This window comes from Mustela lutreola, chromosome 5 (assembly GCF_030435805.1).
Source record: "Mustela lutreola isolate mMusLut2 chromosome 5, mMusLut2.pri, whole genome shotgun sequence".
NCBI classification, from domain to species: domain Eukaryota; kingdom Metazoa; phylum Chordata; class Mammalia; order Carnivora; family Mustelidae; genus Mustela; species Mustela lutreola.
The window spans coordinates 113,000,135-113,026,510 of NC_081294.1; the positions used below are offsets into that span (position 1 = coordinate 113,000,135).

At 37.9% G+C, this 26,376-nt stretch overlaps 1 protein-coding gene across 2 annotated transcripts; it reads right to left on the reverse strand.

The window, feature by feature from the left end:
• Positions 1–450: 450 nt before the first annotated feature.
• On the reverse strand, positions 451–22,479 carry CCNH (cyclin H). 2 transcript variants are annotated; one of them, XM_059175423.1, is made up of 9 exons: positions 22,184–22,479; positions 19,620–19,742; positions 17,353–17,426; positions 16,121–16,331; positions 10,220–10,383; positions 6,756–6,826; positions 4,213–4,324; positions 1,189–1,249; positions 451–617 (listed from the first exon to the last, which is right to left on the reverse strand). In XM_059175423.1, the coding sequence occupies exons 1-9, from the start codon at positions 22,298–22,300 to the stop codon at positions 579–581; spliced, it is 972 nt and encodes a 323-aa protein (XP_059031406.1). In that variant the 5' UTR covers positions 22,301–22,479; the 3' UTR covers positions 451–578. The 2 variants fall into 2 exon arrangements, with proteins under 2 accessions (XP_059031406.1, XP_059031405.1); XM_059175422.1 differs by having other exon boundaries at positions 1,174–1,249.
• Between the last annotated feature and the right edge of the window lie 3,897 nt (positions 22,480–26,376).

A 26,376-nucleotide genomic window follows, 5' to 3' on the forward strand; every position in this document is an offset into this window, starting at 1 on the left:
TTAGAACTTACTTGGTAGTGTTTTCAGGTAACTGAGGACAACAAATACTGATTATTACTACCCTGAGTAACTAGCTTTTAGTTTCAGTTGAAGCATTTGACAGGTGAGGTACAGGAGTATATATAAGAAAGCTAAGTATACTACGATGACATCTGAGAAGGCATTTATAAAGGTTTCTAGACATTTCCTAGCAGGTTTAAAGGTGATTACTTGGTTTAATTTTTTTGTGACCTTTTTTGGTGCTTTTCCTTAAAAAAAAAAAAAAAAAAAGTTTGCTGCTTTTATTTTGTTTAAAACACTAAAGGCAAATAAATTACAGCTTTGGCTACTGCAAGAAGACTGATTTGGTATTAGTCATGATGGGGCAAGACTATCTAAACCAGGTGCTATTCTGGCTCTTTTCAGGGGTTTTATTTCACATAAAGCTAGCCTGAGAGAAAGGAGAAAAAATTAAATAACAAATAGAAAAGTTTAATATATTTGATGCTTTCACATTATTTCTTTTTTCAACAAAGTTAAATGCCAGATGCTTCATCCTTCTGTTGATTAGTTAGCACTGGAAAGTCTATTTCAAATGGTTAGAGAGAATCTACCAGGTCATCGTCAGTCCATTCTTCCTAAGAAGGAAAGAAAACGTAGTAAGAATAACATTATACTAAAGAGTAACAGCACTATTTAGCTCCTTACCTTTCAGGAAAATCTTCTTTTACTGTGATTATAGGAAGGTAATAAGCCAGGAAAATTTGTAGTAGTTCAATCTTACAGTACTATGGTTTGGTCTCATGAGACTACACTGACAGGAGTAAAGGTTACAACTGTGACCTTCTGCCTCTTATTATTAATATATATCTGACAAAGTACAAGTTTTCTGAAAAGGGTATGAGAAGAATCCTTGGAAGTCAAAAACAGAGCAGAAATTTAGCATGTTATATCTATTTCTGTTGCCTTCCATAATTCTTCATCAATTTACCATTACACTGCTTCAGAACAGGGTAAGAAAGAAGTGAGAAAAATCCCATGATAAGAAGAATATACATAAAAAAAGGATGCAAAAAAAAAAAAAAATGAAAGCTTCAAAGCCCACGCCTCTGTAATACTTGCATTCTGGAAAAAAAAAATCTTAACAGTATGGTCAGACTAGATTATACAATAAAATTAATTTTAAAAATTTACCTTTGGAGAACATACCTCTTCATGTTTGGGTTTCTTAGAGACATAATCATCATCTTCATAGCCTTTCCTCTTCTTCCTGTATTTAAGCAGCCATCAATAAGTAATCTAAAACTGGCAATAGAAACTATAAACTAACAAGGAGATATATATATATATATATATATATATATATCTGTATAATTATATATATGTACATATATAATACATATATCTGAAATAATATATATTAATATATATATATTCTAGCAAGGCTATATGAAATACTGTGTGTGTGTGTGTGTGTATATATATCTACTGAAGAACAAAGGTGTGGAAGAGGTAAAGAGATGCATTATGGAAAGGAAGACATTATCTTTCTAATTAATTTCTATGTTCAATGCAGTTCTAACTAAAATCCTAATAAAATTTCTTATTGAAACTGTCAAGTATAACTGATGTGCAAGACTATGCAAAAAAAGCAAAAGAATCTGAAAGAAGAAAGTGTGGGGCCCTTGTCCCAGTTATCATCAAAACACTATGTATGAAAGATAAAGTAATTTATGGTGTGGTATTAGCAAGAATTAACTGGATCAATGATCGAGCAGATAGGCAAAAAACAACGAAGCATATATGTGAATTTATAAGGAATATGTAATTGGGGAAAACTATGGCTTTTTAAAAAAACAGCTAGGTAACAGACTTTTTTAAAAAAAATTAGTGTTATGACATGTGTACCTCACATCATTCATAAATAATTCTAAATCGTTTTAACAGATGAACACAAAGCAAAATAAAGATTAGCTTTAGGGTTAGAAATGGTATTCAAATGTAAAAGCATAAAGCAGAACGTACATCTCCTAGATACCATCAAGTTGAAAGACACAATAAAACAGCTGTAGGATACAGGAAAAGACAAATATATAAAGAACTACGGATCAGGAAGTAACATCAAAAAATGCACAAGGGTTGTAAGCAGGCAATATCAAAGAACTACAAATGGCTGTTAAACTAAAAACAGCAATGCCTCATAGTAATAGGGAAAATACAAATTAAAATACCAATGTGATTCTGTTTTCTCACCCAGCCTGACAAAAGTTAAAGACTGACACTCCAACAGTTGTACAATATGTATGAAAGCATTCATAGAGAAAAAACCACTTATTTCATACACTCATGCAGAGAAAAGACTGGCAAAGGTATAAACCAACTAGATACTACCTCTGAGGTCACAACTGGATTTGGGTTTTGGTCAAAGAGAACTTTGGTTTACCTGTACTGACTTCAGTAATGACAACAGAGTTAACTGTTTGTGTCATGAAAAAGAAAAAGAATTTTAAAGACCGGGAAAACATTATTTTGTCCTGAAGTAATGCTTGTCACTATGGTCCACAGACCAGTCATGAACCATTTTCAGTTTGCAGTAAGGTGAAGTAAAGAAACAGACTGTTTAGAAAATTTTACAATAATTCCATCGATTAATTTTATGACTACTAAAATCTAATAAAATTTCAACTTGTGTTTTGTGTATTTCATTCTAGTAATTTATTTATTGCATTTTATCTTGATTATTTTAAAGTCCTCTTTTGATAGTCCGAAAAGCAGCCCCCGCCAAGTACTCACAAAAATGCAGAATTTGCTTGATATAGTAAAAAAAGCACATAGCAACTTGGAGTAAGAGGTACTCTGGCAGTTAGCAATTTTGGATTATAGACCATTCATAGTTAACCCAGCTAGAAGGATAAATCAGTAGTCGGTGGTATGATCCAGAGGGTGATAAATTTCTTTATATGGTCAATATAAATATTTCACACCTTGTAGGCTGTACAGTTCACTTGTGTCACAACTACTTGACTCCTGCTGCAGCATGAAAAGACCCACAGACAGTACACAAACTAATGGGCATGTCTCTGTTCCAGTACAAGTCTTTGTAAAAACAGGTAGTAGTTCACATTTGGCCTCTGGGCCAGTTTGCCAACCTTTGGTCTAAGCCGACTTCAAAATCAATGTGAAAAGAATACAGTCGGTTCTGCAATACTTTGATTTATTCAAGTTGACATTTCTTTACTTCTCTGTAACCACTCTTCATTCCTGAGTTACCACTGAAGCCCACAAGTGAGATCTACCAATTTTAAGTTCTATGCTGAGCCATGCCTTGCAGTGACAGCTACGATACAATAAAGTAGTCCCACATTTTGCATGTTTCATAAATCCTTGGATAGTCTCCTGTGACTCTGTAAAGAATCTGAGCCACATGTACCTGGATCTGAAGGCCACAGAATACTGTCCTGGTTTCTCAGACATTATGAAGTACAGTATATTCACCAATAACAGATCAAAAACTTCTCAGATGCATCTTCACTGTAAGATGGCAGTGTTAACTCCCACTAAATATTAATAAGGTAGAACTTTGGAATCAGGATGTATTCCATAGGAAAAAAAAAATGGTTTTCTCATTCCTATTCCGCACCCCTACCTTAAATTCCTAAAAGATGAGATTTGAGTAGATCCTTCAATTTGCAAAGCACAAAGTACCCCAATTCTGTGATTTCCACATTCAGCCTACAAATCAGTGAGAGACCTTATTGGTGTTCCTTATGGCTGCCAAGAAAATACCCAAGAGCAGCACATTTTCCTACTTAATCTGTCTTCAATTTAAAGTTCATCCCTGAAAGAAAACAGGCCAACTTTCCCTGCTGTAGCTAACAGAAGTAAATCTGAAACAGTATGCTTTTTCTCTCAGACAAGGTACCAGACCTCCAAAGAACCCAAATATTAAAAGACAGTAGGAGGTTTGGAGATTCCCTAGGAAGACTCTAGAGGTCCCTTGAGAAGTAACAGACAGGGCCTGTAAGCCAAAGAATACATTAGTCATATAAGGAGAAAACCAAACTTCTGTCTGGTGTTTAATCCTGTTAGAAATATCCACTCGATTAAAGACAACCCAACTTAATGGGTAGTCATTTTTCTCCACAAAAGCAAACATTCACCAATTAATGACTTTTTAGGATGAGCTAGCCTCAAGAACAATTCTACCCAAACTTAACACCCCTACCTACTTACGTAATTACATTAAGGGCAAGCTCAGCAGAGTGACATCTTTCCAGCTTCTGTTTCAGAACAGCAACTTCTTCAGGTCTGGGTGGCTCATATTTTTTTACCAAGTTTCTCATACCTATGTGGAGATAAAAAAGATTTATACTAGATAATAAAAAGTCCTGTTCCTATAAGGGAGCTAAGTATTTTCCCAACTTACTCTGGGAACAATAACAAAACTCTTGAAATGTGATTATTACCAGCATTTGCAATGTTCTGCATTAAAATCCAGTAAATACCATACTTGAATTATAGTGGTCTCCTGCTTAGCCCATATCATATACAGACAGCATAAAAAGAAGCATGTTCGTCAACCTAGTCAGTACTTTTTCCAAATCCCACCATGGTCACTTTTTCAGATTTAAGGGTTTCAAAATCCATGATTCAGTGAACATCCTTTGTTCTCTGCCAGCTGTATTTATAACATTCTGTGCTACAGATGGTGGCCCAAAGACTGTATTTACAATGGAAACCATTAGGTGACATGTAATAAAGGGAGGACACTTAGTAAAAATGTGTCAATGATCCTTTGTTTCAAAAAAATACAGCACCTAGACAATAAAGCATCACCAAGAAAACAAAAATGTCCTCCTTAGGCTAAAAGTGAACTACTGTGTCAGTGACTTTCAACTGCCAAAATGTCCTCTCCCCTGGTCTGTTTGTATTATTCAACTGCAATAAACCAAAGAATGTTAAGTCTCAGGAATTTTTAGGGGAATGGTGAGAGATCCAGGGCTTATTAGCCAGCCACATGTGCCAAACAGGCAGAGCTTGCTGGACTGTAAACAAAGCAGTGTTTTCAACTGAATTAATACTTGTGGCCTGATTATCTTTGTTCCGAAAACTTAGGAATAAGATACCTTAATATAGTTACAGCGCTGAGTGTTCTGTCAAAAGCTATAAAACAAGTGGAGTAAAACGAAGGAACTGAGAAGAAATCAGTCAAAAGCTGTTAGCTGTATGATGAGCACAGTGGGTTATCTTTTTAAGGCTCCTTTTACCTACTAAATCCTTGATCCTAAGATCTCTGGCTGAATCACAGCGTTGGAAGTGCACCCTCTAGTGGTTAAACTGAAGACCTACAGTTTTATGATTCGTAAATCACAAATCCATCACTCCCAATTGAAGGAAGCCCTCAAGATCATTTCAAGCAGAGAATCAAGAAATGTTATTTACATGCCCTGAAACAGCTTACCTTCTGAAATATAAAACATATAAAACACATTTACTACCCTCATCCAAGATCATGATTTTTAATCTCATACTTATTGGCTTACCCAGTATTTCAGCTACATATTTAGTTAACAAGGACAAGTAGCACAAACACAAGGGAGACAAACACAGATGACTTTTAACTCTAATGCTTAGTAGCTATGAGCCTTCAGTGATACGCAGGCAAGAATGAAGGAAGGAGAGGGGTGGGTAGTCTCTACTCACCCATTAAGACAGGGTTTCTCAACACGGGCACTGCCAACAGTTTGGGCTGGAAAAATTCTTCATTGTGAGAGGCTATATTTGTTTTCTGAGTCAGCTATTAAAAATTACTCTAAGCTCAGTAAGTCCTGAAACAACAGAAATGGATTCTCCTTTCACAGTTCTGAAGCCCCGGAGTCTGAAATCAGTTTCACTGGGCCAATATCAAAATGTTAGCAGAGCCCCATTCCCTCTGGAGGCTCTAGGGGGAAATCCATTTCTTCCTGTTCCAGCTTCTGGCTCCCAGCATCCCCTTGCTTGTGGCCATATCACTCCAATTTTTAAGGTTTGCATCTTCAAATCCTTCTCTGTGTTTTGTCTTCTCTGTCAAACCTTCCACTGCCTTTCTTTAATAAAGACTCCTGTGACCTGGATATCCAGGATATCCATCTCAAGATCTTCAAACTGTAACAGCTTTCTAAGGTAACATTCATGGTTTCTAGGGATTAGGACATGGGTATCTTCGGGGAGTCATTCTTCAGCTTATCAAGGGACTACACTGAATTATAAGATGTTTAGGAATATTCTTCTACCAGCTAGATTTGAGTACTAGCCACTCCCCCACCCCCTAAGTTCTGACAGCCAAAAGTGTCCCAGACATTGCAAAAATCACACCTAGAGAACCACGACTTTTGTAATACCAACATGACTAGCAAATAATGGGAACTAATTAAAGCTGATTACAAAACAACCCCAAATTTAAGTATTATCTTTAATTTGGTTCCCCTTAGATCTTCTCCTGTGCCTGTCATATATCTGTGTATATTTCAAAAGGACTGTTTTAAACCTTAACCCTTTCTGAATCTTCTATTTTCACTTTCCTAATTTCTCTATGTGTACAAACTACTTCCTTTCATGATCGCTCTACCTGTTCTCCATCGATGAATGTATCCTTAATGCCTCCATGATCCAGTAAATCAATGAAAGTAAATCTAAACAACAATCTATATGATTGATACCTGAAGTTAAATATCAAGATGATATTTAGAAAGTAGCTTCGTAATAGAACATTTTATAAAGTGTCCTGTTTTACTTACTTTTCATTATATCTAGTAACTGTGACAAGCCAGTTCTGTTCTCTTTCAGCATCAGACTTTCTGACAAATAACTGGTAGAAAAAGGAAAAACATTTTAATCTACTGAATACATACCACATCTTGAGAAACATGACATCATAAATTAGTTTCCCCCACGTTCGTTTCACAAGGACAATTTTAAAATTAATTTACATTAAAAGTATTAAATAGCAATACTTCGAACTCCACAAAACTATATACTCTAACTATTATAGTCTTAAGGATTTAATACAACTTAGTTTAAAAGACGTTTAATATCCAAATTATTTTGCCTAAATTTTGTAATATGTAAACTTTCAGAGGGAAAATGGTTATGAATACAACATATCGAGGATTGACTGTTACTACTGTTAAATGTTTTAATATATAAACTCTACGAATCTAACTTCATTTTACAATCTGAATAATTTGAGTAATTGAGCAATTTGAGCAATGTGAGTCACAGGCACAGACAAGTCATGATCTTGTCCCCTGCCCAAAGTCATAAAGGTAGGAAGTAGCAGAGCTGGAACATGGTACTAGTAAGGATTCTCTCTTCCCTTAATAGCAAGTTAACTATAAGTGCTCTTCTTGGGACTAACAGGTATTCAAACCAGTTAAGAATATCCTCATGCTTTGGGGTGCCTGTTTGGCTCAGTCATTAAGCATCTCCCTTTGGCTCGGGTCATGATCCCAGAGTCCTGGGACAGACTCCTGCATCAGTCTCCCTGCTCAGTGGGGAGCCTGCTTCTCCCTCTGCTTGTGTTCCCTCTCTGGTTGTCTCTGTCAAATAAATAAATCTTTTGAAAAAAAAAAAAAATCCTCATATTTTGCAAATCTATTACATCTATAAATCAAAGTGTAATACTTTTCCATAAATGGATATAAAGCCTCATTATCATTTTTCTGGCAACCAATGATAGCAGCATGAAAATAATTTCTATATTTAAATATTTAGCTACTCTGAACTTGATATATAATTGATAAAAGCCCAAGTGAACAGACTGTGAAGGCATAAGTAATCTTTCAAACACAAGTAGAAAGAAATTATTAATTTCTCTGGAAAACGGCAAAATGAGTAAAATGGTGAAATACAGTTAAAACAGACAATTTTTTAGGAAATTTTGTTGCCTTCTTTTAAACTATCCAGATCATTTAAATGATCCTGCATAAGTTTTGATAGCTAAGTTTGATTTAACAACTTCATCATCTATGATGGGAATTAATTTTAGATATAAGAATCAACAACTCCCTTAATAATATACATTTGTGGTTATCAGTAATTCAAAATGACTATTAGTCTTTTCCTTTCTTTTTTCTCCCAAGCCCTCACACTTGAGGCATTTTCTTTTGTTTCTTTTTACTCTTTCTTTTTCATTTCTTAAACATAAGAGCAAAACATTTAGTTCTAAGAGTTAGCCGACTAGACTCTGCCTCAACGAACTTATAAGTCAGCAACTCAATCTCAATACTGAATTAGAATTTTAATATTTTGATTAAAAAAATCCATAAGCAAGCAGGAATATTTAAGAAGTCAAGCTAGGAGATGAAACATAAATCGAAATCCAGTAAAAGAGAAGACAACTCAGAACTAACAAAAGAACATCCTATGAGTATTAATCTAAAGCGTTACCCAGAATATAATAGCACAAGGGCTTTCCCTTTCTGAAACCAGCAATAAATGTAAAGGCAATTTCAATGTGTCCCCGGAGTTTGCAAAGTAAATCAGAAGTTAAGAATGATTTACAAATACTTCCTCAAAAGGAAAAGAAATGCCCAACTCTTCACAGTCCCTGGGAAATTCAAAAGTGTATTTAATTATTTAATTTGTCACGAGCCCAAGTTACCACAGTTTTAGTTTCAGCTATCTGAGATTGTAACGACACCTCCAAGGTGACATAAGCTTCATCCCTCTCCGTAAGAATCTCACCACTGGAGAATCTGCATACACACAGCATCGGATATGATGCTTCTATTCAGACATCTGGCTATCTAACTTGCGGAAAAGAGGCTTTCTTCTCTTAGAGAATGGAAGCCTCACATCTAAACTCCACAGATATCAATAATCTGCTGTCTTTCCTAACTAGAACAAGGATTGATAGCTTTGTTCATTCTAACCGTACAGTGCATGGTACAGAGAAGGCACTTGATAAAAGTTTTGTTTAGTCAAATAAATGGAGGTATAGATCACTTAGGGATTAAAAGTATATATTTATGTACATTTGGTGAGCTGTGTTTGTGGAGAAGAGGCATACCATGAATTAAAAACAAGCCCACAATCCCTTATCTTGCATTTGTTTTTAAATTCATCAACTGTTCAAGTTTTGGAAAGGGAACCTAGGGAAAGTACCAAGAAATGTGCAACAATGCAGTGATGTCAGGGGATGTAGCCTGTTACCGGTACATTCGTATTTCTGTAAGGAAACACAGAAATACTCCTGTTAAGCTGAATAAAGACTAATCACATCTGTTCATGTTTGCTACCACCATTATCCATGGACTTTGAAATTTTGGATGAGGGGATTACAAACACGGAGAACAGCGTAAGTTTAGAAAATCTTACCTTTCTCAAGATTTTTCTAGGACTAAGATCAGGCAGAACTTCAAAGGTCACAAAGAAATTATAAAAATTTACAAAATCTAATTTGCTACTGGCCTGTGCTTCAGTTACAAACCAGTATGAAAACAGTGTTTAATTAATCTGTGCACAAGATACTGCAGAGAGTCAAGGTTAATTCAGATAAAGGGCTCGTCACAAAGCCCGGTTCTCACTGTGCATTATGCATCAGCTGTAGGTGTCTACAGCTCAGGTGCAATTCATATGGACATCCCCTGAAGCATTACTCATTCTACAGATCTTTACTGAATGCCACATGCCACAGAGGTTCCACAGCAGGAGAAGAACAATAAATCAGGCAGACATATTTGCCGAGCATGTGTTGGTTAAAGTTCACAAAACTACTCTGTTCACTCTTTACAGATGGCTCTATTAGTCTTTGCAGGATCACTTGATTTACTTCTACATTGGTCTTAAAATGGATCCTCTCAGCTCAAAGACACTCAATTTTTAAAGACTTCTTTAAAAAGATGACAGGGCACCTGGGTGGCTCAGTCCCTTAAGCATCTGCCTTTGGCTCAGCTCATGATTGCAGGGTCCTGGAATCAAGCCCCACATTGGCTCTCCCTTTCCCCTGCCCCTTTCCCCCTACTTGTGCACTCTTGCTCTCTTTCTCAAATCAATAAATCTTAAAAAACAAACAAAAATTAAAAAGAAAATAATCTTAAAAAATATATAAAAGGTCATTTCATTTTTTCTGTTGCCCTCGCCAACCCTCTGAAACACAGTGCATATAAAGGACTAAGTCACAAACTGAATAGCACTTAAAAATTCACTCTCTAGAAAGGGAAAAACTGAGTCTGATCAAAGCTAAAACACAGATTAATACCTTTCCATAGTAATTCCTGCTCGAGAGGCACTAGATAAAATGGCAGTCAGGGCAATCTGGGAAGGTGTGTATAAAAGGTAAGCATCCGTCAATGCAATTCTATTAAGAAAGTCATCAGCTGTTTTCCTCAACATCTCTGGATTCTCCATCATGGGATAGCGAGTCTAGAAAGAAAGTTTGCAAATGAAATCACTTCTGAGAGTTAATGCAATAATAATAGTTCAAAAATATTTATATTAACAAGAAAATGCTTAATACAGGATTCTTTTGTTTACAAAAGTAACACCCCAGGGGTGCCTGGCTGTCTGCACTGGTTAAACACCTACTATTGATTTCGGCTCAGGTCACGTTCTCAGGGTCCTGAGACTGAGTCCCCTGTGGAGCCCAGTGCTCACTCAGCAAGGAGTCTGCCTGAGATTATTTCCCTTTGACTCTGCTCATGTATGTTCTAATACATAAATTTTTTTCTTTTTTTTTTTAAGATTTTTTTTTATCTATTGACAGATACAGATCATAAGTAAGCAGAAAGGCAGGCAGAGAGAGAGAGAGGAGAGCAGGCTCCCCACTGAGCAGAGAGCCCAATGCAGGGCTTGATCCCAGGATCCTGGATCATCCCTGAGCTGAAGGTAGATGCTCAATGACTGTGCCACCCAGACGCCCCAACTAATAAATAAATCTTAAAAAAAAAAAAGTAATATCTCAGCTTAATCTTTCCATCTAAGATTGTTTTGTATTCAGCATCAGAATGTATCAAAAGTGTAATCATTAAATTCTGCATGTTTGAAGGATTTGTTTTTCCTTAGTGACTTTCAAACTTTTCTTTTTTTAAGATTTTATGTATTTATTTGGCAGACAGAGAGATCACAAGCAGACAGAGAGGCAGGCATGGGAGGGGGGGGTGGGAAGCAGGCTCCCTGCTGAGCAGAGAGCCCAATGCAGGGCTTGATTCCGGGATCCTGAGATCATGACCTGAGCCGAAGGCAGAGTCTTAACCCACTGAGCCACACAGGCTCCCTTAAACTTTCCTAATCACAACTCATAATAAGAAATATATGCTTTAAGATAATTTATCTGAAGCTCCCAGTATAGGACTTGGCACTGTTCTAATTTACATTAATCCCTCTCTTTGTCCTTTTCAACCTGAGGAGGAAGGGGAAGAGAGGTTTGAAGCAGACCTAAGAAAGGCACATCCCAAGGTAAAGGCTTCCCAGGCAATCCACCTTGGATTCAGCTGGAATTCAGCCATTTAGGAATCAAGGCACCACCTCATCTACATTTGAAATTTCTGCTACTTAAAGTTTACTTTTGGGAAGTAAATGGAGATGGGGCTGGTTTGTTTTGATTACAGAATTATTTTTAAAATATGCCCAAGAAATACAGATGAGCCCATATTCTCTGAAAACTCTTCCTACACTGAACTCTAAATCCTAAACCCTTAGATGTATTTCAGATATCCACATTCAAGTCCCAAGGCACTAAAAAAATCTCTTCTACACTCAACAGAATACTGAGTCAACTGTACAGTTACACCCGTGTCGTATTATCCAGAAATGCCTGACCTCTGTTATGAGAAATTCAGACATTCCACTATGACCACAGTACTCCTTTCCCCCAATATATTTGCTCAGTTACTTCACAGCTATTCCCCAAGTTCCTCCTCAGATCCTTTGGTCCTTTATCCCTTTATCTGTCTACTTGCTCCCTCTCACTTGATCCTCACTTCCCTCCAGAATTCCCTGACCCATTATGCTGCCAACATATTTCAGACAAAACTTTAACAACGGCTGAATTCAAGTAGTTTTCTGCTTTGTAACTATATCCACATTTCTGGGTGCTGCAACAGAAAACAATACCACCAAGGAGTCTAGTATTATTACTGTAAATTCAAGTTCACGGACTTCAGGAGGGCTCTCAACCTGCCTAACTATGATAATATTCCATAGAAAATTTGTTCTCCCATGTGTCACTGTGTTCAACATTTTCCACCTCTCTCAATGTCTCGTAATTTTCAGAAACTCCATCACTCTTCTGCCTTTAATGAAGAAAGACACTCCCATTTCCTGTCAGCACCAATCCCCAGGCATAATACGGTCCTCAACCCATGCTTACCTCTATCCCTCTGTTCAAAGAGCTATTATTCTCTCAAGGCCAATTATACTTTGCTTTCAATCCCATGCCAGTCCCTTCCACCTTACTCCAGAGACAAACTTGAGCTACTTCTTTTTCTTCACTTCTTCCTTTAAGCTTTCTCTCATTACTAGCTCTTCACATCAGTTTCTTCCACAAAATAAAACACGAAAACCATCTCTCATCTATTTCTAGGAGTTCCCCTATCTTCTTAATCAATCATCTTTTCCTACTTCAAAAATCAAGCTGTTTAATCCAGGTTATAAATACTTGTTTTCTCACCTGCTATCTATTCCCCAACTGGCTCCAATCAGCTTCCTTCCACCACATTCAATGGAGACTAATTTCACAAAAATCACAGATGACCCTTCTGGCACTAAATCTAGCAAACATTATCCTTTTGCTTCTATTTTGCCTGAATTCTGGACAGGATTAGAGAGTGACGCATACTCGTAAAAGTATTCTACTTCACTTTTCCAGAAAAGTCCTACCTCTCTGGATATTCTTCAGTCTCCTTAATAGCTTCTTATATTTCTCTTAACTACCGTTTACTTATTGAAAATAATTTACCATCCATCTTTTTCAAAGAAATGGAACAAATAATGCTAAAATTTATATGGAATCAGAAAAGACCTCGAATAGCCAAAGGGATATTGAAAAAGAAAGCCAAAGTTGGTGGCATCACAATTCCGGACTTCAAGCTCTATTACAAAGCTGTCATCATCAAGACAGCATGGTACTGGCACAAAAACAGACACATAGATCAATGGAACAGAATAGAGAGCCCAGAAATAGACCCTCAACTCTATGGTCAACTAATCTTCGACAAAGCAGGAAAGAATGTCCAATGGAAAAAAGACAGCCTTTTCAATAAATGGTGCTGGGAAAATTGGACAGCCACATGCAGAAAAATGAAATTGGACCATTTCCTTACACCACACACAAAAATAGACTCAAAATGGATGAAGGACCTCAATGTACGAAAGGAATCCATCAAAATCCTTGAGGAGAACACGGGCAGCAACCTCTTCGACCTCTGCCGCAGCAACATCTTCCTAGGAACAACGCAAAAGGCAAGGGAAGCAAGGGAAAAAATGAACTACTGGGATTTCATCAAGATCAAAAGCTTTTGCACAGCAAAGGAAACAGTTAACAAAATCAAAAGACAACTGACAGAATGGGAGAAGATATTTGCAAACGACATATCAGATAAAGGACTAGTGTCCAGAATCTATAAAGAACTTAGCAAACTCAACACCCAAAGAACAAATAATCCAATCAAGAAATGGGCAGAAGACATGAACAGACATTTCTGCAAAGAAGACATCCAAATGGCGAACAGACACATGAAAAAGTGCTCCATATCACTCGGCATCAGGGAAATACAAATCAAAACCACAATGAGATATCACCTCACACCAGTCAGAATGGCTAAAATCAACAAGTCAGGAAATGACAGATGCTGGCGAGGATGCGGAGAAAGGGGAACCCTCCTACACTGTTGGTGGGAATGCAAGCTGGTGCAGCCACTCTGGAAAACAGCATGGAGGTTCCTCAAAATGTTGAAAATAGAACTGCCCTATGACCCAGCAATTGCACTATTGGGTATTTACCCTAAAGATACAAATGTAGTGATCCAAAGGGACACATGCACCCGAATGTTTATTTTTTGGCGTGAGTGTGAGAACATGGGTGAGGCAGAGGTGGAGGGAGAGAATCTTGAGCAGACTCCATGCTCGCTGAGGACAGTGCAGCTTGATCTCATGACGGTGAAATCATCACCTGATCCAAAACCAAGAGGTGGACGCTTACCTGACTGAGCCCCCAGGTCCCCTTCTCTACCCTTTAAATGGTCCGTTGGGCAGTCCACTTTAAATTTTCTGGGAGCAACAACACCCAAATCTATACCTATAGCTTTGCCATCTTCTCCCACCTCGTGACACCCTTGATGCTTGAAGGAATTGGAAATTATGTCTCAAACCAGATTCATCAACCCTGAACCCTCCACTATCAACAAATCTGTGCTATGCCAGTGTTTTCTGTATCAGGGAGTGAACGAACCACCACTACCTATATGCTTAGGCCAGAAACCTGGGAGTTCTTCCTCTGTTTTCAATCTCTTTATGAAATCAATCATCAGACTCTAGTGATTCTGACTAGTATCTCTTAAGTCCAGGTAGCTCTCTCTATACTCACAGCCACTATAAGTCAAACCAACCACCATCTTTTGCCTAGACTACTATTTTTTTATTTTATTTTTTCAGTGTTCCAAGACTTATTGTTTACGCACCACACCCAGTGCTCCCTGCGATACGTGCCCTCCTTAAATACCCACTGCCAGGCTCACCACCCTCCACCCCTCCCCTCCAAAACCTTTAGTTTGTTTCTCAGAGTCTATAGTCTCTCATGGTTCGTCTCCCACTCTGATTTCCCCCAACTACTTCTCTCCTTCACCCAATGTCCTGAGTTATTCCTTATGCTCCACAAGTAAGTGAAACCATATGATACTTGACTCTCTCTGCTTGACTTATTTCACTCAGCATAATCTCTTCCAGTCCCGTCCATGCTGATACAAAAGTTGGGTATTCATCCTTTCTGATGGAGGCATAATACTCCATTGTATATATGGACCATATCTTCTTTATCCATTTGTGCCTGGACTACTCTTAACAGCATCTTACTGTATCCGTTCATTGATTCTAATCCATTCTCCATATTATGCCTGACACATACATACGTGCAATAAATAGCTGCTGCAGATTTTAAACTGCAAACTACAGCGCTGCACAGACTTAAGCCTTATGCAGGTCCTGTTGCTCTATTCAAAATCCTCCACAGTCCAGGACTCTACCTTCCACTCAGGCAGCACTCCGTGGCAGTCTTCCTCCTCTATCTCTAAGCTCCATTTAGGTTCTTTAGTGCATCACAGTTTCTTCAATCTGGACCTTTGACCAAAGAAGTCTCTCTAATTGGGATGTTCTTCTACTACCGAATTCCTCCTCTTACTCTGATTTTCACTCTAAATGACCCTTTCTCACAACTATCTTTTTCCTCTCAATCTGCCATCCTGTTCTAAAGTATCCCTTCCTCCTATGGCACTTAGCACACTGGATATATGATTATCATTCCCATTAGACTGTAAGACCTATGAAAGTTGGAGATGTTCTAAATCCTTAAGCACAATGTTTTGGCATATGGTACATACCCAAATCTGGCCACTCAACTGACATGAATGAACCAGTTTGTGACTTCCACTTTGACTTCAGTCACACTATCCAAGTCCCCTTTCAGGGGCCAAAGAAAACAACCTGAGTTGCTTTTGTCAATGCTTATTTCCTTTTATTTTTGATACCTCCCTATTGATTCAAGTTTGCAATGCACTAAAAATGTTAATCACTTTGCAATATTCTAGTTAAAATTTATGTGGTTCTTTAAATGAGTTCTTTAGAGTTAGAAGAATAAACTTAAGTCTTCAAAAGCATTACTCCAAACTGACAGTGATCCTCATTAGAGTTCTTAGACAAGTATCTGCAGATCTACTAAATGAGCAGCTCTGGAACTGCAGCCCAACAATCTGAGTTAACAAACCTTCCAGGTAGCACTGAAATTTGAGAGCTATAGCACCAGAGGTCCAAGCTGAACTCACATTTCAGATGAGCTTATGTTTTAACAACTAGGATGATTACAAGTGATAATAAAATTTTGATTTTTCTGGCTAAAGAACTAGCAAAGGTGTATATTCTAATAGTTAATTTTTTCTATCAACAAGATTACCTTTAAATCAATGAGAAAGCCCTCAAACGGTCTATATGGATTGTGGACAATAAGGTGGAAATTAAGTTGCTGTATAAGTAGTAGTTCATATTCCAAAATCTGTTCAAGTGCTTTTTCTTGTCCAAGAGGACTCTCCCGCAGATTTCCAACGAACTGTGGACTAGATACATTGAATTCATCTACTTTGCAGGCCAAAAATGCACAAGTGAGCCTAGAGGAAAAAAAATAAAGGGATGGGAATGGGATCGCTACATACTTTAAGAATATCTGAATATTTTATTAATAAAAATAAGTTCTAAAAATGCCTAATATTAACAAGTGACTATGCCAGACATTGCAGGAAATTTATTAAAAAAAAAAAAGAAGAGTTTTCTGTTCAAGCTTTTATCCATTAGAAGACTGTAATAGGATGAACTGTATAACCTTGTCACAGCATTCAACCATTATTGACTTAATGGCAGTTTCATATAGTTCAACATAAACATCTGGAAAAATAACTGCAGAATAAGAGTACTTTGAATCATGAAATGTAGGTGGAAGAACACAATGGTATACACAGATGGAAGAAAGCAGGGGAAGCCAAGGAAGACAGGTAGGTTAAAGGAAGACTGTGGAAGGCCATCAGTAAAATCTCTGAAGGCATTTCATTAGAGATTATTACCTCGGCAACCTATGAAACTCTCACGGCTACTACCATAAATTTCAGAGAGAGCATCTAGTAATAAAATTACCACAAAAATTAAGATTGGAAGTAACAAGGACCTGACCTAGACTGGTAGAAAAGAAAATGAAAAAGGGAGAAAATAAACAGGGACAATGTGATTGAGAGCAAGCTCTTTGATGAGTCTCATACTAGCTTCATATTTATTTCCAATGGACCTTTGTTCAATTGAAATGAATCTGGAGCTACAAAAATTGTAAACCAATTGATACAGAAAGAGAGGAGGTACCACAAATGATTCTTGGAGCAACAAAGAGAAGAACAGTACCACTAACAGAAAGAGGTATTAGGGAATTTAGTTTTAGAAAAACACAATTTGAATATGGACAAGTTGAAGTTCAGATGCCATCAGTATTACAGGGAGGGTAGTACTATAGATGTATAAGGAGTATAAGGATAGTATAAGTTCAAAACAGAATGCAACTCTATTTACCCTTTATTAAGAAGTCATTTAATCCACACAAATAAAGGTTTTCTTAAATGAAAATCAATAAGTTAGAATTATACTCACATTATTATCCGGGGGTGATATTCCATTACTGAGTTATTAAGATAGAAACGCTTGAAATACATACAAGCTGTACCCTAAGATTAAAAATAATACATTATCAGAATCTAGTCTCACATACATGTTAAATTTTATTCAAAACATTTTTTAAACTAACTCATGCAGAGATTTCTTTGAAAAAGTTACCCATACAAAATACCAAAACTTAATTCTTTTTTAATAAAATAAATTGTGATGAATTACCATGGAAATGTTATAGCCAAAAGACCCTTTGTTGTCCTTCCTCACTCACCCTGGTTACCCTTCCTATGGTCACTGAATGACTTAAAAAGTTTGTGTGTGTGTTTGTTTCAGACTTCAGAGTAACAAACACCAGCTAGATTAGAAAAAAAATCGAGAAACAGACAAATATTCACAGCTTAACCCATCAATCTGGTGGAAAAAACTGACAGAATTAACACAGTTGGGCAGTAAGCCTTCTCTCTAAATCCACTTTGGATCTGTGCAACAGAACTATGATCATGTTGCCAAACTAAACAATAGAAACAGCACCTACCATTTTACTGACTGAATCCCATGGGCAAGACTCTGCGTCAAGCATCAAGCTATCATCTTGCTTTAATCCTTACAACAGCTTGGTGAGGTATGGCTATCTCCACTTCACAGAAAAGGAAACTGACCATCAGTAAGGTTAACTGTCTTGTTTGGGGTCACACATATAATAAGGAACAGGGATGGATTCAACTAAGACCTGCCTGTACTTTTAACCATCATGTCATTTGGCTAGAACCAATGAACAGATGTTTATCTATTTTAAGTTAGAAAAAGTTTCCTTTTAAATATTTTAAAAGTTTAGCTTTGTCATTCTTTGTGAAACAAAACAAAAGAAAACTTCATCAGTTTTAAATAAGCATGTTATATGAAGACAAATTCCACAAAGAAGTTCATGCAAGAATTCAGTTTCTTCGTCTGAAAAAACTCAGTAATAAATTATTATTATGTTATAGTTCTTCTATCAGAAAAACATGGAACCAAATCTAGAGACAAATAGTTAAGTCCATCTAAAATTCTTTATAAATCTTTCATCTCTCAGATGAAGGTCAGGTAAACTAAAAAAATCAAAAAATAAAAACAAAACAAAACAAAAAACAAACAAAAAAATACTGTATTTTTGAACTTGGTAATTTTTTTTTTTAAAGATTTTATTTATTTATTTGACAGAGAGAGATCACAAGTAGGCAGAGAGGCAGGTAGAGAGAGAGGGGGAAGCAGGCTCCCTGCTGAGCAAAGAGCCCTATGTGGGGCTCCATCCCAGGACCCTGGGATCATGACCTGAGCTGAAGGCAGAGGCTTTAAACCATTGAGCCACCCAGGCGCCCCTGAACTTGGTATTTTCAATATACCTCAATTTTTTTCAACTTTAAAAATGGAGATTATTTCCTGAGGTGTTATTCTCTATTGAGTCACAAGTTATTCACTCCATACAACTTTAAAAGTTAAGATAGACTTTCACTTAAGACAGACCTTCATATTTGATATTCACAGCAAACCTGTAAGATAATTATGAAAAAATGTTTTATAATCCTCCTCTTTTATCTTTCAGCTTTTCAACCTCAGTCTATGTTCAATAAATAAGAATACACACTAAAGGAACAATTTCAAGGACAGTGCTTTAAGTCCCTATAGCCACAAAACTCTAACTACCTGTTTCTCCTCACCACTGCCACAACACAGTAACCACATCCACACAAATGAAGTCCTCAGAACCATACATCTGAAACAAACACAAGACAATTTTTTACCCAAAGATAAATCTCCAGGTTTATCTCCTAATCAAGGTTTAAAAAATTCTATGGCATGAGTTTTAGCTGGGGCATCTGACTGCAAAAGATGATTGAATGACTTATTTCAAACGTGTTTGTCAGATTTGAAAAGACACTAGTTTATGCTCTACTCCCCGTTCATTAGTCATTAGTTGGGAACCTAGAGAGAAAGTAGTATTTTCTTTCTCTGTAAAATGAGGATGTTATGACCTGTCTAGCAGACCTCAAAATTCTTTTGACAGTGAAATGAGAATGAAAATACTTTGTAAGAAATGATACAGGAATTCTTAAGTTAAGGAATTTATCAAAAAAAAATACACAAAGTGACAAAAACGTGAATACATAAATTTGCCTAAAGTGGGCAGAGAACTGAGTTACATGTTTAGAAGAGTTCGGATTTCAGAGGTCAGCTAAAGGACATTATACTTGATTACTATCGTAACTTACCACAACAGATCTTGGCATTGCTGGCTTAAACACCGAACAGAATTCTAATAATCTCTTCTCGTAGTATTTGCAAAGCACCATTTCTTCATGAGGCTCAAGAAAGACTGGATCATTTGGAAGAACCTTTAGACCAAAAGTTACAACAAAAGTTCAATGAAATGCTCTTAAAATACTTTTCTCTGTCCAGATTAAGTTTAGTTTGTATCTCCAACCAAAGGGAAATATGCCATATATCATTTTCTCTTTATAGAGCTGCTAATTATTATACAAAATAGTTTTAGTGAAATATTTGCTAAACTAAAACTATAACATCATTTCATAATTTCTTAGACTGTCAGCTGGACATCTGCTACATTAGGGTAAAAAGAATCATGACAGAGAGTGTGCACACTCACTAATTTGATGTCAGTTATAAATAAAAAATAAGATACATACTGTCATTGACTGGAAAGCTTTCAACATCCCTTTCTCAGTCATTAAGTGACACAGGTTGAGGTAAAAATCGACAAGTGTCTCAAGGATGATTAGGACACTTAAAATACTCCCATTTGTCTTTTAAACTCTCCACAGAATACATTAGATGATTAATATTACAACAATTTTACAATAAATATCTACTAGGCAGGTTTTTTTTAAAGATTTTGTTTATTTATTTGAGAGAGAGAGTGAGCATGAGAGGGAGAAGGTCAGAGGGAGAAGCAGACTGCCCGCTGAGCAGGGAGCCTGACACAGGACCTAATCCCGGGACTCCAGGATCATGACCCGGGCCGAAGGCAGTTGCTTAATCAACTGAGCCACCCAGGCGCCCCTTAGGTAGTGTTATTATTGAATTAATTATGACTACCAAAAACAAAGTATACTGAAGTCCTGACCCCCAGTACCTCAGAATATGACCTTATCTGGAAATGAGAGTTTCTACAAATGTGATTAGTTAAGATGAGGTCACACTGGAGTACAATGGGCTCCTAATCCAATATGACTGGTATCCTTATAAGAAGAACATGGGAAGATAAAAACACAGAGAGAACACTATGTAAAGAGGAAGAAGCAAAGGAATACCTAGGGTTACCAGAAGCTGAAAGAGGAAAAGATTCTCCCCTAAAAACTGCAGAATATTCTGACAACAACTTTATGCTACACTTCCAGTCTCCAGAACTGTGAAACAATAAATTTCTGATGTTTTAAACCACCCAATTTATGCTATTATTTTTAATGTTAGGCCAAGGAAAGTAATACTAATACAAACCTATTTTATAGAGACAGCACGGGATTACGATTCAGAACAGAAATGGGTTCAAAATCCTGGGTCTGCCGCTTACCAGCAATGTAGTCCTGAAAAGTTATTCAACCACTCTATATCTCAGTCTCCTCAGCTGTAAAGCAAGGACATTAACAGCATCTACCTCATGGGATAGTTGTGAGGATTAAATGAGCTAGCACTTACTAAATGCTTAGAATACTGCCTGGTACACAGTACAGTCCTTACTACTTCCTGCAGCACAAGAATCAGGGGGTATGAAACAGACATGAGTTAAATGTAAAAAGTAGCTCAATACCAACAGGTCTGAAACATGGAATCCTTGTTAGAGGGAAGCTTGTACTACAATGGATGGTGGAACTTGTGAAAGAAGAATAAAACGGTGGGGGGATGGTGGGGTGGAGCTCCTGGGTGGCTCAGGGTTAAAAGTCCGCCTTTGCCTCAGGTCGTGATCCCAGGGTCCTGTGATCAAGTCTCACATCAGGCTCCATGCTCAGCGGAAAGCCTGCCTCTCCCTCTCTCCCACTCCCTCTGCTGTGTCCCCCCCCCCCCTCTGTCAAGTAAATAATTTTTTTTAATCACTTTTTTTTGTTTGTTTTTGTTTGCGTCCGAACTATAACAGAAAGGACTTGGCTGGCTGAACCAAAGTCTAAACCATGTTCAGTCAATAGGTAATGACGGTCTCCTACCCTCTCCAATCCATTCACCACCAGGCTTCCTGAGATCTCTTTCTAAAACAGCATCTGAAAGGCTAATTCCCACTTAAAATCTTTCAAAGATTCCCCATTTCCTCATCATAAGTTCAAATTCCTTACTTCCGCTTACAAACTCCTGGTCTATAGCTTCTCCAGCCTTTCAAGCTCCTCTATTTGAGCTTCTGCCACACAATCCGGAGCATTCGACCGAGCCGCCCTCAACCCTGCAAGTTCCAACCTCCCACTTTGCACCTGTGGCTCTGTCAGCCGGGACCGTCCTCTCTCCCCCTCTCCATCAACTCCCGGGAAAAGCCTTCCCCTACGTATCCTCTTAACTAATAAAAAGCTCTAGTCCCGCACTACGATATCAAGTCTTTTCTTCGCCATGTTACTGATTACTCCTCTGCCACTTGACTACGTCAATGGCGCTGTCGGTCTCAGTATCCACAACACCTGGCAAAGTACTCGCCTGTTTATTAAATAACACGCCCCGCACTCCGCAGAGGCACGGGCAGCGGAGATGAAGGAGTGTGGAAGCCCCAGGGAAGGCAGGATAGAGAATGGGGTGCGCAGCAGCTGCTCAAGAGTTTAGAGGCCGCCAGACTCCTCACCTTCCCGTTGGCCACCGCTTTGCATTTGAATTTGCGGTTGGCGTCCGCCCGCAGTCGCGCCAGCTGCTCCTCACTGGCGAAAGTCCAGTGCCGCTTCTGGCTACTGTTGTGGTACATCGCGAAAGCCCAGAGCAGGCCCCGGGAGTCTGGAAAAAAAGACCCCACACGCCACAACACCGTGAGGGGGAAAAGGCACCTAAGGCATAAACGCGAGCCCTCGGAAACCAAGGGCGTGCTTTCGGCCGGCGCGGACGCGTTGACGTTGAGATCATGTGATATTTCCGTCCGCAGTCGCGTTTCCGGAGCGGACTACGAGGAGAACAACCCGTGGGTCCGCCCAGCCGGCATGTGGGCGGAGCCTACGGGTATACGCCCCCTTTCCGTGAGGCTAGGCCCTAGCTCCGCCCCTTCCCGACAAAATTTAAAGGAGAAGCGCCAGGCAGGGATGTCCAAAAGAGGGGGAAGGTGTGGTTACACGGACGTCGACGTGAACAATTTACGTGGAGTAACCAGAAGTGGGCAAAGGACCTGGGAAATTGTCAGCTTTCAAGTAGGGTGTTTAGAGTACGCCTCACTGAAAAGGTGACTTTTGAGAGAAGGCTTTAAAGGTATGAGGGAGTAGGCCTATCAGGTAAAGGGGGGGGGGAAGGGAGGAGATTTGGGGGCAGACAGACCCTTAAGGTCCCTAAGGCAGAAGCATTCCTGGAAATTTTACGGAAGAATGTGCTTGGAACATTACAAAAAACTCATTTCAAAAGACCCTATCCTTTTCCCCCTGACCTTTTTCTTCCCCTCTGTTGATTACTAGCTAATCTTACTCCATTTCCATATTTGAAGCACTATGTATGGTAGTTTTAGGATTTTCTTGAATTCCCATTTTCGTTATTGCCCCAAGGGAGACTTGCAATAACCCATTGTTAATACTGAAGAGATTCACAATTTTTACTACTAGTATTTTCAAAGCTGCATTTGTGATACAAAATTTATATTGATTCCAAAAAGCTTTACTGGCTTTGTTATTTGTCCCATTTGGGCAGACCTTATTCTGTGCATCATACATGGGGTTATAAAGATGGACTGACCTACAGCAAATTGTTTTTCTCAAAACAAAAAGCAGATAAAAACGAAATGAAGAGAGTTTAGGTATTTACATACGTAAAACTTTTGTAGGTAAAAAGAGGTGGCAGGGTATCTCTGTGTTCTATGAAAATGTTTTTAGAGGTTTAAGGAAGAGTTTTTGTTTGTTTCATATTGGTAGGTATAGTTGAGGGTAGAGTTTGCCAGAGTTATTTGAATTCCTCAAACTTGTATATTTGTAGTTTATAACTTTGGAACTCCAGACACTCCTACAACATATGTTGGTAATTCTGGACTAGTAAATTGGCTAAAAAAAAAGAGAGAAAGGAGAAAATGTGATGATGTCGAGGAAGGACATGGCAAGTTATGAGTCCAGTGGATTGTAAGCACCCTAAAATATTGTGTAATGGAGAAGAATAATTTTGAAGGAAAAACAAAGTTTTCAGAAGATAGGCAGGAAATGAGGTGATTTAGATAAATTAGTATGTACATTAGATGTTGACCCATAGCAGTTATGTACACTGAGTCCATTCTTTTTATTTTGTTTTTCTGAAAGGCATTGGACAACTCCTTTAGTTTCGTGTAAAGGGGAATCAAAAGGTAGGCATTTGGGAGAGATGGCTGAATAGGATTTCCACAGGGGTAACAGTAGAATTGCTCAGTGTCAGAGTTCATTTAGAAAGAAAAATATGAAAAAGGTGGTGTTGATGATGTAACTGTTTTTAAAACCTGTAACAAAGCTTAGCCTATAAAAATTAACATTGGCAAAAAAATGAACATTGACCGTATTTGGGGGATAGATAAAGAATTGTATTTAAATTAACCAGCTACAGAATAAAGTTGTTACTGATGCCCTAAAATTAAGGCTCACATATGATTTCTTCGAAATGAAGGTGAGCAGGCTGGATGCTACATTAGTCACTATGTCTGAGTGATATTTCCCTGTTGGGCTTATTGAGCACAAGTTTATTCCTTGTGCTATTTCTAAAGTAGAAGGCAGACTGTGGATTTAGAACAGGGTGCCTTTACTTAGTTCCATTTCCAATTCCAGCTGAAAAGTAGCAAGTGCTTCTCTCCATGCTTTTTATTTTATTTATGTAAAAGTTCAAAGAGTAGGGAGAAATGAATTGCAAAATTATCAATGCATGGACAATTCCCCTCTACTTCCCACTCCAGTTAAAATAACAATTTCCCTGATACTAGATGGAGATGTTTCAAATAAACTAAACAAACTGACAGAGTCTATACTTTCTAGAAAATAGAAAGATTCAAAACTTGAAAATAAAGATTATTTCATTAGACACTAACCAGAAAGTGAATGTTAACAGGAAGGATTACAGTGAGTTTTCAGGTAAACACAATCCTTTACTGTGCTGCTGTTGTTAAATTGTGTTACAGTGTATAATTATAGACAAACTCTAAATATTTTGACTGCATGCATTACCTCAAAACCAAGGACTATGAATCTGAGATCAGGCAACGCATAACAGGTCATCTGAAGTCATGGTGCAGTCTCTATACTTACCCATGCGTGATACCCAGGTTTCTCTTGACAATACTTGGAATTTCACCCCTCTCACTTGCTATAAGGTACTTTTCCCTCTTGTTTAGGCTCTGCCCTAGGGATCATAATGTTTTGAGGAAAATAAAGACTATCAGACTGCTGAATAAAAGGAGAAAAAGGAAACTATAGACAGGTGAGGGAGTGACCAATAAATATATATGTGGAACTTGGAATAATTTTGTAGTCCAGTACATTTTACGGAGTGGCCTGTGTAGTTTATAGTTATTCCCTAAACATAACAGTATACTCACATCCACAAAGTTTCTGATTTGGGGGCCATAAAGGCAAAAAATAAATAAATAAATAAAAAACCAGAAAGTGGGAGGGAAAATAAAGTACATCTCACAAAATGCCCACAAAACCACACAATATCTTTGTTGCTTTAAAATCTGATATGCAGTTGTACCACTTCAGCTACTGACATGAGTATGTGACATTCCAAATATAGCTGGCAATGATATTCAAAAATAAGCTCTTTGCGAATCTTTTTGATATATGCAATTAGCATTGGTTCCAAAACCCTATCTTACTCCCCCCACCCCGCAGTTTTCATGTTATGACTAAAAGAAAGGCAGCTGCATATAGCAAATACCTAGTTTCTCAAAACTGAGTAATACTAAAGGAAAAGAAAAAGAAGAAAGAGCACCTAAAAATTATGCTTGATCTAAGTGTAACCCCCCCAAACTGAAACACTTTTTCTTTCCTTTTAGGACTATTTAAAATTTAAGTGTAAAGAACACTTGACAACACACTGAGGAACAAATTCTATAAATTCATAGCCAATTCTGCATCTTATTAAATCACCACTGTACTCAAATCTAGTGCTAATTGTTAGGTAGTGGTATTGATGGTGATGGAGACATAAAAATGGACTATTTTATAGTCCCTATATCAGGGACTGTCATAGAATGACTATGACATGCACAAATACAGTCCCCTTCAATGACAGTAACCTTGGGGAGGGCCCAAAAGGGAGTGGAGTAATAAGATTTCTTTTCTTTTTCTTCTTTTTTTTAAATTGTGTTACATTAGTCCCCATACAGTAGTACATCATAAGTTTTTGATGTAGTGTTCCAAAATTCATTGTTTGTGTCTAACACCCAGTGCTCCATGCAATCCGTGCCTCCTTAATACCCACGACAAGGCTCACCCGTCACCCCACCACCCTTCCCTCTAAAACCCTCAGTTTGTTTCCTGGAGTCCTAGTCTCTCATGGTTCTTTTCCCCCTCTGATTCTCTCCACCCCATCACTTTTCTTAAGTGCTGATACCTGGTATTAATGTTAGACAAGACCTTTTTGTGATTTGAAAACAGTGGAAAACCCAGAGCCTAGTTCATTCAATTCCTACTAGCTATGGTTCAATCCAAAGTCTTCCTGTCTGTCTCTTCAGATAGAGTTAGGTGGTCAACATGAAGGTAATTTCTATGTGGTGGTGGTAATGTTGTTTTAATCACTGTTAACTGCCACCCCCGCAAAAAGAAAAAGCTTTGAATTTAGTTCTCTTGCAACCGTGATTGGAAGTGATCTGTTTATCACTTTATCCTCCTAATC